Here is a 13365-nt window from a genome sequence, read left to right as displayed (position 1 = left end):
CTTGAGATCCTCCTGCTATTCCATCGATTAAAATAATATACACTGCCAGTCAAAAATTTTTGGACAAAAGATATAATTGAATTTTTAGCTTGATACTTTGTAATTTTCTTTAACCCACGTAACCACATTTAAAATAAAAAATAAACATTTTCAAAAATGTATTGACATATTGACAAGAATGTATTGACATATTGACATATTGAGGACGTATATCCTCATTGAAAGATTTACGGAAATAAAATTTTAAAAAATAGTTACGAAAAAAATACTTATTGTCCAAAAACTCTTAATTAGCAGTGTACATTTTTATGTATTAAATTGTTGTCTCACTTATATTCTATGGATTTGTTAATATGCACAGAACTATTCAAAATTATTTTGATGTACTGTGGATCTCCTAAAAAAGCGAATACTCTTGGACCTAAATATGCACTTGCTATCGGTCCATATTCATCTCATATTTTAATCCTTCAGTAACAACAGTGTTAGGAGACATTCCTAAGGGCATTAATGCATGACCAACGAAGGCACGGATGGTGAGTCTAGAAAAAAAGAGATAAAATTTAATTAAATATGTGTGGTAGGGTTTACCACAGGCGTGCCGGTACGGGATGTGTGAGGATTGAAAGATTCTCAATGTTCTCTTTTGTGTGAATTAATGTTTATTGCAAGAGAGATGAGACCTGAGAAGTCCCGATCCTGAGCTCGGTCGTCTGCGTGTTCTTCGTCTCTTCGTAGAGTGTACTTTCAAGCAATAGCTTATCGCTCTCTAATTCTCAGCATTTTTATACATGATCGTTATTGCATCTCTACCTCCGAAACAAGAGCCTATCAGATCTCGATATTCTTTCGAATTCGACTTGTTATGGCCCGACGGCAGGGATCACCGTTTTACATTATGATACAGGCCGTTTGATTACATTATATCTCCGCGTGACAATCTTTTTCAAGACAAACATAACAAATACAATATCGCTGCGGATCGTCGAGACTGTAGTGATTTTAATGAATATATTATATAACTGCCTACATATGATTGTATAAATTTATTTTAATAAAGATTGTATCATGATAAAGTATAGTATACATTATACATCAATAAAGCCTTCCCACTAAACAAAATTACGTTTCAGAAATGTTACAACAATGTCACATTGTGGCAGTGTAATGTTTGCCGGTATATCTCAGAAACATCTACCAAACATGTCGGTAACCCAAAATGTCCTACATCATTTACGTTACATATGGGATGTTACATTTGCGACGTTCCTGAAACGTTTAAGGAACCTAGATGCGGTGTCCGAGAAACGTTTCAAATGTAACATTGTTGCCGTAACGTTCATGTGGCAAATCTGGAACGTTACATTTTATATAATTAAAACATCGCAATAATGTTATTTTAAAAACATTACAAAAGTCAATATTTGTAACGTCCATTAAATACAATTATAATTGTGTCTAATCAATATTTTTTAATAAATACACGTTTGAATAAATACACATTCTGTTGATCTTCCATGGACGTTGCAAATATTAAATTCCGTTCTGCTGATTTAGAATAAAGAAATTTTAGTTCAAGTTTATAATTTTTATTTATTTATTATTTATATATATGTGCAATATTGTACAAGAAACAATATATATAAAATATAAAAGTATCTTTATATGCTAAATCACATATTTTTTAAAGAAATAACCGTTTCAAAATAAAAATATTAATTTTTCTTCAGTAAAAATAAAAACTACATAATCTTAATAAAGATATTAATTTGTCTTTGGTAACAATAAAAAGAAAATCTTAACGTAAAAATAAAATATTTGTGTAATAATATAGTAGATAAACAAGTCTTATTGCTGTGGTTGCTGCTTTGCCTGTACAAAATAAATGAAAGTGCTGAGAAATATGTTTGTTATGTCAAAAACAATAAAAGACACATAAAATATAAAAATTAATTACTAGCTCCCTATCATAGCGAGTTTTTGAGTATCTAAACCAATTTGATACATAGTCCTGAAACTGTTTTTCGGTCAATGATGAAAATTGTTTTCTAGTCGATCCTACAAACGAAAAAAGTTAATATATAATACCAGTGTTATATACATATATATATAATGAAGCTGATATATTTAAAAATATTTATATACGTTTTAAAATGTCCATGATTATACGAGTGTGTTTACTTTATAATTGCCTTTGCGACCCATCCAAGAACATTTTGTACCTAATTTATTAGTGAATACTTTTTGTAACCCAGTTTTTATTTGGTCCTGGGGAAAAGTGCCTCCTAATAAATAGAAAAAGGTTTCCTACGAAGAAAAATGTATATAGATAAATATACAATTATTCGCGGACCCTCCCTGGTAAAGAATTGATCCTGTGTTTATTTTAATATTTTAATTTCAATTAATGTTGGTTAGAAAAAAAGGATTAATATATATTTATATATATATGTAATATTAATATACAATATATTATATATATAATATTAATATATATTATATATATATATATATATATATATATATATATATATATTTTTTTTTTTTTTAGTAATATAGATTTTAGTAGCATTGTCATATTCAACGCAGTACATACAATGAAATTAATGAATGTTATAAAATAGTCCTAGGTCAATCCAGCTTGAGTAATAAAATTGTTTTTGAAAGTTTTTCTTTCTAATTATTTACATTATTTTATCAGTTCATATACCTTGAACTTCATGTCTCGGATATTAAAAAAAAAAAAAAACAAGAAATAAGAAATATGGACTATTTTTACCATTTGTTTTTTTCCTTCTTCATTAGTCTTTAATGCCACATCGTAATCAAGTAATTTTTTAAATTTCTTGAAAGGTTTTTTCAAAATAATAGACGAAGTAGAGCTTGAACCATCAGATGCTAAGAGCGGTGGAATCAAATTACTTGTATTATTTAATTGCGCTAAAAATTTATTTTGTTGTTGCAATAATTGTTTAATTGCAATCGTATTTTGCAGGATTGAAACAATATTCTGACTATTTAAAATAAAAATTTACAAACTATTATATATGTTACTATAAACGAAAAATATAAATATGAATACTATAAACGAAAGATATAAATATGATAATAAATATGAATGATTACCTAATGGCAAATCTTCAAGAATAATATTGGTTGCCATTATATGATTTACTGGATCAGCAGATTTCGGATCTAAGGGAATAAGAGAAGGGACTAATAAGGGAAATTTTATTAATATCATTATTGTATTTATTTAATATCTGCGAGTATAATAAAACAGTTTATTGGACTAACAATAAAAGATATGTTAATGTAAGTATAATATTAATTTCAATTGATATAATTTTGAATATATATCATTTTTTATAAGATTTGAGATCAACTTAGAAAGATTTTTAAGTACCACTTACAAGAGACACATGACAAAACATTTTTTATGCTTTTTTAACTTTGAAATTATAGGACTTATATCAAAAATTAATATTGTAGCCATATTATAAACAATTAATAAATTAATAGACGCTGTTAAGTGGAGTTACTTAAAATCGATTTGTATTGTTTAATACTTTAATTCTACCAAAGATTATTTAATCATACCTTCAACAATTGCATGCTCTTCCGAGGTATTATCCGCTTTGTTTTGATTCACATTTATTGCTGTTTCATCTATATTTTCGAAACCATTGTTTAAATTTTGGTTTTTATCATTAATCAAATTTAAATGTATAAAAAATTGCATTATTAAAGCAGAAGTAAAAAAATGATGTTAACAATTTATAAAAATAACATATTCATTTATTATTACACCATTTATTAACGACAGCCCAGTTTCTAAAGGTAAATCTGTAACATCAGTTATTGACGGAGGTGGTGTCATTCGTGAATCTGAATCGTCATCACTTAAGTTGTTTACTGTAACTAATGGTTGAAATTTAGTTTTCTTTTTTCTTTTCCCTCGGCCTAATTGCGAACATGATGTTCCTGATGTATCGGTTCGAGTTTTCTTTTGTACAACATGTACAGCTTCTTTGTATGAATCTGTAATTACAAATTATTTTATTAGTTGTCTATAGAAACATTTTTATTACATAGTTTTATAAGTTTTTTTCCATAGCCATAATCATAAATATTGAGAAGTTATGATTTGATATATGAAATACGAAAGTCATTCCCATATAAAACATATATAGTTTAGATGTTATTTTCTTATTATATTATTAACATTTATGACAATATACTTACCGCTTTACAATATTAGTTGTATTGTAAATTTTTGCCAATTGTCTTTTGGTGGTTCTTCCCGTAATATATACTTCCTAGCATTTTTTTCCGGCCATTTACACATTGTCTTATTATTTGTAAATATGAGCCATGAAGTTGGTACAACTTCTACAGCATTTGAATCATTATCTGTATCAACAAATTCAATCACTGACCAGATCTGCAAAGCATATAAATTAATTAATTTTTAATAAAAATATTACTATAATGTTATAATATGATGTATTATACTTGTATTAACAGAAAAATAAACCATTATTTACAGATATATTATGATATTTTAAACATCATTCTTGCATATGAATCAATGGCATAATGATAAAACCATCGTTATAAGCTGGTTGAAGTTTGGAACGTTCCTGGAACGATTTTTTAAAAATGATTTGTCGCTCTTGTCCTTTTGCAGGGAGAAAGTTTTGAGACCCACAAACAAAGTACAAAAGAGACCGATCCGATACAAGCGTCGGAAGACACCCTTACACCCGAAAAACAACCCCCAAAATCACTTAAACAAATCTAGCCAAGCTAAAAATGACTTGTCGCTCTTTTCCTTCTGCACAGAGAAAGTTCCGAGGCCCTCACACGACATGCAAAAAAGACCGATTTGATACATGCGTCGGAAGACACCCTTATACCCGAAAAACCACCCCCAAAATCACTTAAATCATTCTAGCCAAGCTAAAAATGACTTGTCGCTCTTTTCCTTCTGTATGGAGAAAGTTCCGAAGCCCTCACACGACATGCAAAAGAAACCGATTCGATACATGCGTCGGAAGACACCCTTATACTCAAAAAACCACCCCAGAGCGTCTAAAAAATCCTCGCCTAACAAAAAATAACTTGTCGCTCTTCTCCTTTAGCATAGAGAAAGTTCTGAGGCCCTCACATAACATATAAAACAGACCAATCCGATACATGCGTCGGAAGACACCCTTATACCCGAAAAACCACCCCCAAAATTACTTAAACAATTCTAGCCAAGCTAAAAATGACTTGTCGCTCTTTTCCTTCTGCACAGAGAAAGTTCCGAGGCCCTCACACGACATACAAAAAAGACCGATTCGATACATGCGTCGGAAGACACCCTTATACCCAAAAAACCACCCCCAAAATCACTTAAACAATTCTAGCCAAGCTAAAAATGACTTGTCGCTCTTTTCCTTCTGCATGGAGAAAGTTCCGAAGCCCTCACACAACATGCAAAAGAGACCGATTCGATACATGCGTTGGAAGACACCCTTATACTCAAAAAACCACCCCAGAGCGTCTAAAAAATCCTCGCATAACAAAAAATAACTTGTCGCTCTTCTCCTTTAGCATAGAGAAAGTTCTAAGGCCCTCACATAACATACATAATAGACCGATCCGATACATGCGTCGGAAGACACCCTTATACCCAAAAAACCACCCCCAAAATCACTTAAACAATTCTAGCCAAGCTAAAAATGACTTGTCGCTCTTTTCCTTCTGCACAGAGAAAGTTCCGAGGCCCTCACACGACATGCAAAAAAGACCAATTCGATACATGCGTCGGAAGACACCCTTATACCCGAAAAACCACCCCCAAAGTCACTTAAACAATTCTAGCCAAGCTAAAAATAACTTGTCGCTCTTTTCCTTCTGCACGGAGAAAGTTCCGAAGCCCTCACACAACATGCAAAAAAGACCGATTCGATACATGCTTTGGAAGACACCCTTGTACCCGAAAAACCACCCCCAAAATCACTTAAACCATTCTAGCCAAACTAAAAATGACTTGTCGCTCTTCTCCTTTTGCATAGAGGAAGTTCTAAGGCTCTCACATGACATGCAAAAGTGACTGAACCCATACATGCGTCGGAAGACATTCTTTTATCCGAAAAACCACCCCCAAAATCACTTAAACCATTCTAGCCAAGCTAAAAATGATTTGTCGCTCTTCTACTTTCGCATAGAGAAAGTTCTGAGGCCCTCACACGACATGCAAAAAAGACCGAACCGATACATGCGTCGGAAGAAACCCTTATACCCGAAAAACCACCCCCAAAATCACTTAAACAATTCTAGACAAGCTAAAAATGATTTGTCGCTTTTTTCCTTTTGCACGGAGAAAGTTCCAAGACCCTCACACGACATGCAAAAAAAACCAAACCAATACATGCGTCGGAAGACACTCTTATACTCAAAAAACCACCCCAGAGCGTCTAAAAAATCCTCGCTTAACAAAAAATAACTTGTCGCTCTTCTCCTTTAGCATAGAAAAAGTTCTGAGGCCCTCACATAACATACATAACAGACCGATCCGATACATGCGTCGAAAGACACCCTTATACTCGAAAAACCACCCCAGAGCGTCTAAAAAATTCTCGCCTTACAAAAAATAACTTGTCGCTCTTCTCCTTTAGCATAGAGAAAGTTTTGAGGCCCTCACATAACATACAAAGGAGACCGATCCGATACATGCGTCGGAAGACATCCTTATAGCCGAAAAACCACCCCCAAAATCACTTAAACAATTCTAGACAAGCTAAAAATGATTTGTCGCTCTTTTCCTTTTTCACAGAGAAAGTTCCGAGGCCCTCACACGACATGCAAAAGAGACCGAACCGATACATGCGTCGGAAGACACCCTTATACTCGAAAAACCACCCCCAAAATCAATTAAACAATTCTCCTCGAACTAAAAATGATTTGTCGCTCTTCTACTTTTGCATAGAGAAAGTTCTGAGGCCCTCACACGACATGCAAAAAAGACCGAACCGATACATGCGTCGGAAGATACCCTTATACCCGAAAAACCACCCCCAAAATCACTTAAACAATTCTAGACAAGCTAAAAATGATTTGTCGTTTTTTTGCTTTTGCACGGTGAAAGTTCCAAGTCCCTCACACGACATGCAAAAGAGACCGATCTGATACATGCGTCGGAAACACTCTTATATTTGAAAAACCACCCCCAAAATTAATTAAACGATTCTCCTCAAACTAAAAACGATTTGTCGCTCTTCTACTTTTGCATAAAGGAAGTTCTGAGGCCCTCACACAACATGCAAAAGAGACCGAACCGATACATGCGTCGGAAAACACTTTTTTACCCGAAAAACCACCCCCAAAAGGGTGTCTACCGACGCATGTATCGGATCGGTCTTTTTTGCATGTCGTGTGAGGGCCTCGGAACTTTCTCCGTGCAGAAGGAAAAGAGCGACAAGTCATTTTTAGCTTGGCTAGAATTGTTTAAGTGATTTTGGGGGTGGTTTTTCGGGTATAAGGGTGTCTTCCGAAGCACGTATCGGATCGGTCTGTTATGTATGTTATGTGAAGGCCTCAGAACTTTTTCTATGCTAAAGGAGAAGAGCGACAAGTTATTTTTTGTTAAGCGAGGATTTTTTAGACGCTCTGGGGTGGTTTTGTGAGTATAAGGGTGTCTTCCGACGCATGTATCAAATCGGTCTCTTTTGCATGTCGTGTGAGGGCTTTGGAACTTTCTCCATGCAGAAGGAAAAGAGCGACAAGTCATTTTTAGCTTGGCTAGAATGGTTTAAGTGATTTTAGGGGTGGTTTTTTGGGTATAAGGGTATCTTCCGACGCATGTATCGAATCGGTCTTTTTTGCATGTCGTGTAAGGGCCTCGGAACTTTCTCCGTGCAGAAGGAAAAGAGCGACAAGTCATTTTTAGCTTGGCTACAATTGTTTAAGTGATTTTTGGGGTGGTTTTTCGGGTATAAGGGTGTCTTCCGACGCATGTATCGAATCGGTCTTTTTTGCATGTCGTGTGAGGGCCTCGGAACTTTCTCTGTGCAGAAGAAAAAAAGCGACAAGTCATTTTTAGCTTGGCTAGAATTGTTTAAGTGATTTTTGGGGTGGTTTTTCGGGTATAAGGGTGTCTTCCGACGCATGTATCGAATCGGTCTTTTTTGCATGTCGTGTGAGGGCCTCGGAACTTTCTCTGTGCAGAAGAAAAAAAGCGACAAGTCATTTTTAGCTTGGCTAGAATTGTTTAAGTGATTTTGGGGGTGGTTTTTCGGGTATAAGGGTGTCTTCCGACGCATGTATCGGATCGGTCTCTTTTGTACTTTGTTTGTGGGTCTCAAAACTTCCTCCCTGCAAAAGGACAAGAGCGACAAATTATTTTTAAAAAATCGTTCCAGGAACGTTCCAAACTTCAACCAGCTCTAATAAAGGCAATTCATTTCACGATTGTTGCAATCATGGCGCAGTATATTTGCAACCATTGCCTGAATTTCCTCAATTTATTCATAATTTATTTGATGGTAGTCATGTAAAATCTAATGATTTTTTTCAACATATTCGCAGTTATAATAGTTCATTTTCATTTGCATCATTTAATGCCAATTTAATTAATTTTCAAAATAGACGACCTGGTCCGTACTGTTTTAAAATACAAGGACAGATTTATTATCAAATTACTACAGCGTTATATGCTGCGCAAAATGAAAGTCCTTCTTACGGTCAACTTTTTATTGTGGATTTAAATGAAGCGATCGATCATCGTCTTAATCAAAATTCGTGTTTAGATTTTGAAATTGTTCAAAACCTTGAACATATAATGCGGAGATCTAATGTATTTGCTCAATCTTATCAAATGATGGGTGAAGAATTAGAAAATCAACGACGTTTGGAAATGGAATCTGGTGATTTGTTACCAGGATTACAATTATCATTTACTTTAAGATCAGGTATGGATCGACGTCGATATAATGCTCAAAGAACTAATGAAGTTGCAGCTGTTTTTCGTACTACTGCTGATGGAGAAATTCCAGAATCATATGTTACAATACGTAATAAAAATACTAAAATTTTGCAAAAAGTAAGTACTATGGATCCAAATGTTGAACCATGGATATATCCATTATTTTATCCATATGGCACTCAAGGTTGGCATCGTGATTTAACAAAATTAAATAGCAATAAACGAATAACAAGAGGACAATATATTAAATATCGTATGGCTATTCGTGATGAATTTAATGTTTTTATATTAGGTCGTCGCTTATTTCAACAATGGCTTGTGGATAATTATGTAAAAATGGAAAAGGATAGAATTGATTATTGCAAAACTCATCAAAAAGAACTACGTTCTGAAACATATCAAGGTTTAAGAGATTATATACAAACTATGGCAAATAATTTAAATGGACGTATTGGCAAAATGGTAATACTTCCTTCCACATTTATTGGATCACCACGTAATATGATGCAAAATTATCAAGATGCAATGGCAATTGTTAGTAAATTTGGAAAACCAGATCTTTTCATTACAATGACTTGTAATCCAAAATGGCGTGAAATTGAAGAAAATCTTTTGCCTGGTCAGCAAGCTTCTGATAGACCTGACATTTGTGCTCGCGTTTTTAACATTAAAAAAAATTATTTAATTGACTTGATTGTTAAGCAAAAATTTTTTGGTGAAGTAGCAGCGTTTGTGTATGTTATTGAATTTCAAAAACGTGGTTTGCCTCATGTTCATATGTTGATTACTTTAAAATATAATTTTAAAATAACAACTCCACAGATTGTTGACAAATATATTTCTGCTGAAATTCCTGATCCATCTGACAATCGTATTTTACATGATATAGTTATGAAGCATATGATTCATGGACCTTGTGGTGATTGGTGTTTGGTAGATGGTAAATGTTCGAAACATTATCCGAAATCTTATTTTGAAGAGACTAAAATGGATGAAGATGCTTATCCCTATTATTGTCGACGAAATAATGGTAAAAATTTTAAACGTCCTGGTGGTTATATAGTTGATAATCGTTATGTTGTTCCATATTGTCCTACTTTATCGATTATATTTAATTGTCATATTAATGTCGAAGTAGTTTCAAGTATCAAATCAGTTAAATATCTATATAAATATATTTATAAAAGGCACGATGTTGCTGCTATAACCATTGAACCAATAACAGAAAATGTAATTATTGATCATGATGAGATACACAATTATATCGAAACTCGTTATGTTGGACCTGTAGAAACCTGTTGGCGTATCCTTGGTAAGAAGTTACAAGATAAAAGCCATACTATAATGCGTTTACCAGTCCATCTTCCTAACGAACAAAATATTATAATTGAAAATGAATCTAATGAAGACACAATAACTTCTGCATTAAGCCAGGTTACTATGTTAATCGATTATTTTTCATTAAATTTGCGTGATGAAGAAGCAAGACAATATTTATATATTGAAATTCCACGCTATTATACATTTAAAAAAGAGAAAATTAATGATAGAAATGTGTCACACTGGGTTAAACGCAAAAGTTACTATAATTGCATAGGACGAATGTATTCTGTTAGTCCATCTCAAACAGAATTATTTCATTTACGATTATTATTACTTACAATAAAGGGGGCTACAAGTTTTAATAATTTAAGAACTGTAAATGGAGAATTATGTCAATCATTTACGGCAGCATGTTTGGCTTTAGGTTTAATCGAAGATGATGATAAATGGAATCGAGCTATGAATGAAGCTGTTGGATGGATGATGCCACGACAACTTCGTAAATTATTTGTACGAATATTATTACATTGTCAGCCATTACATCCTGAAGAATTATGGGATAACTTTAAAACAGCTTTGTCGGAGGATTATGTTCGACATTTTGGTATGTTACAAGGACAGAAGAAAGCATATATACAAATCAATAATATGCTTTGTACTGAAGGCAAAAGTTTTGCTGATTTTCCACAAATGGAGCAATTATTAGAAACTGAGTTGTTAAACGAAGAGAATGATTATGTGATATTTGAACAAGCTATGGAAATAGGTACCAAACAATATAAACAATTAAATGATAAAAAAAAAGAAATAGTTGATCTTGTAGTGAATAAATTAGATAACAATATTTATAATAATAATTATTGTTTTTATATTGATGGTCCAGGTGGATCAGGTAAAACATTTATATATACAACTATTTATCATTTAGCAAAAATTAGAAAGAAACACGTGTGTGCAATGGCTTTTACGGGTATTGCAGCGACATTATTACCTGCTGGAAAAACAGTTCATAAGACATTTGGATTGCCGGTTCCATTATTTGCTGATTTAACATCTGCTATTAAAATCCAATCAAAGGAAGCTCAATATTTGAAAAATACAGATATTTTTATCTGGGATGAAGCACCAATGTCACCACGATATGCTTTAGAAATTATGGATCGAACATTGCGTGATATTATGAACAATAATTTACCTTTCGGTGGAAAAATTGTTTTATTAGGTGGTGATTTTAGACAACTTCTGCCTATAAAAGTACATGGTACTCGAAATGAAATTGTGAATCTTTCTATTAAATTTAGTGCTATTTGGAAACATTTTGTAAATTATTCTTTAACACAAAATATGAGAGTTCTTCCAGAAGAAATTGAATTTGCAAAATTTCTTTTAGATATGGGAGATGGCATATTGAATGATTCTAATGATAACATACAAATTCCTAAATGTTGTATAGCACCTATTAATGCTGATATTGTAGAAGATATATATGGCGATTTAATACGGAAAAAGGAATTTACCAAAATGGCTAAATGTGCTATACTTTCTGCAAGAAATACTGACGTAGATGAAATTAATAAAAAAGTTGTTGAATTATTAGATATAACTAATGAACAAATTTATACAAGTGTTGATAGTACTATGAATTGTGATGATAATGGCGATATTGGTGAAGCTTTGTTACCAGAATATTTAAACAGTTTATCTCCATCATGTCTTCCTTCTTATGAATTACGTTTAAAGCCAAATTGCATTATTATGTTGATTAGAAATCTTAGTATCAATGAAGGTCTTTGTAATGGTACTAGATTAATGATTATAGAACTTACAGATCATTTATTGAAATGTAAAATCTTAACGGGTGATAAGACAGGAGATATCGTTTTTTTAAATCGTATAACATTATATTGCGAAAATGTATATCCTTTTACCTTTTCAAGAAGACAGTTTCCAGTAAAATTAGCATTTGCTATGACAATTAATAAATCACAAGGGCAAACGTTTGATAGAGTAGGAATAGATTTTCGCAAAGATGTTTTTAATCATGGGCAATTATATGTTGCTTTCTCAAGAGTTCGTTCTTGACAAGAATTAAAAGTTTTTCTTGGTAATCAACGATGTAATAGACACGTTAAAAATTATGTATATAAAAAAATATATATGTGAAATAAAAATATATATTAAACTGAAAGCTGTATTTAAAGATGTATGTTATAGTTAATTATGTAATTAACAAATATCATCGAGCAATTGCAAATATTATACGTCGATTTTGATGACATTGGAACCATCGGTTATTTAGTTCCTCGAAGCAAACTAAAGTTTTACTTTTTTTTATATGTATAAATGGACATATATGACGCTAAATGTATTAATTATTGCTCTGGAGTTCGCTGGATATATTTATTAATTTCTTTATTTATTAATTTTTAAATAATGTAATTAAGTACTTGAAATTTTAAAGAAATGAATTTTAAGAAATATCGTCGAGCAATTGCAAATATCTCTCAAAGTTGATCTCTCAAATAATACATTGATGATTTAATTTCATACAAACAATAATCTCCATTTGAAAGATCGACTTTGAGAGATATTTGCAATTGCTAGATGATATTTGTTAAAATTCATTTCTTTAAAATTTTTAAATAATGTAAAAAAGTATTCATAAAAGTACTCATAAAAAAACACTCGGATTAATAAGAAGCATAAAGAACAGCGTGCACGGAGAGGAAAGCATGTACTGGAAGTGGTGCGCGCTATAGATATGAGAATTTTTAAAATTATTACTTACCTTTTTTTTACTTTTTTCTTTTATCCTTTTCTTCTCCTTTTTTCACTTTTTCACTCTTTTTTCACTCTTTTTAAAAAAATGCGTTTTTTGAACAGGGAATACGTCTGTACAATTTGACAGCTTGAAATAATGTAAACAAGAGTGGATATGCGAAGCTAAATAGCGCGCGCGAAGCGCGCGCCTGTGTTGTTCTAGTATTATATAAATAATTATTTAATAAAAATTTTTGATTATTTAATTATTCATATAATATATTATTAAATTTATATTAAAATATTTA

General features: G+C 32.2%; 1 protein-coding gene across 1 annotated transcript; it reads left to right on the top strand.

The window, feature by feature from the left end:
* Positions 1–8869: 8869 nt before the first annotated feature.
* LOC137000733 (uncharacterized) lies at positions 8870–11708 on the top strand. The gene is made up of 6 exons (XM_067358083.1): positions 8870–9158; positions 9267–9436; positions 9797–10286; positions 10722–11063; positions 11226–11551; positions 11688–11708. Exons 1-6 carry the CDS (start codon positions 8870–8872, stop codon positions 11706–11708), a joined length of 1638 nt encoding a protein of 545 aa, XP_067214184.1.
* Positions 11709–13365: the final 1657 nt, after the last annotated feature.

The sequence above is a fragment of the Linepithema humile genome, chromosome 6 (assembly GCF_040581485.1).
Source record: "Linepithema humile isolate Giens D197 chromosome 6, Lhum_UNIL_v1.0, whole genome shotgun sequence".
Lineage (NCBI taxonomy): Eukaryota > Metazoa > Arthropoda > Insecta > Hymenoptera > Formicidae > Linepithema > Linepithema humile.
Note: the sequence above shows the minus strand (reverse complement) of the source record. Positions and strands in the feature narration are given on the sequence as shown.

What these genes read in the sequence shown, in the direction of transcription:
- LOC137000733 (XM_067358083.1), top strand. Translation starts at nt 8,870, where the DNA reads ATGGGTGAAGAATTAGAAAATCAACGACGTTTGGAAATGGAATCTGGT. An exon ending in TTATCCATATGGCACTCAAG is followed by an intron (nt 9,159 to 9,266) that starts GTTGGCATCGTG and finishes TTTTTATATTAG; the next exon opens with GTCGTCGCTTATTTCAACAA. An exon ending in GACAACTTCTGCCTATAAAA is followed by an intron (nt 11,552 to 11,687) that starts GTACATGGTACT and finishes AATTTCTTTTAG; the next exon opens with ATATGGGAGATGGCATATTG.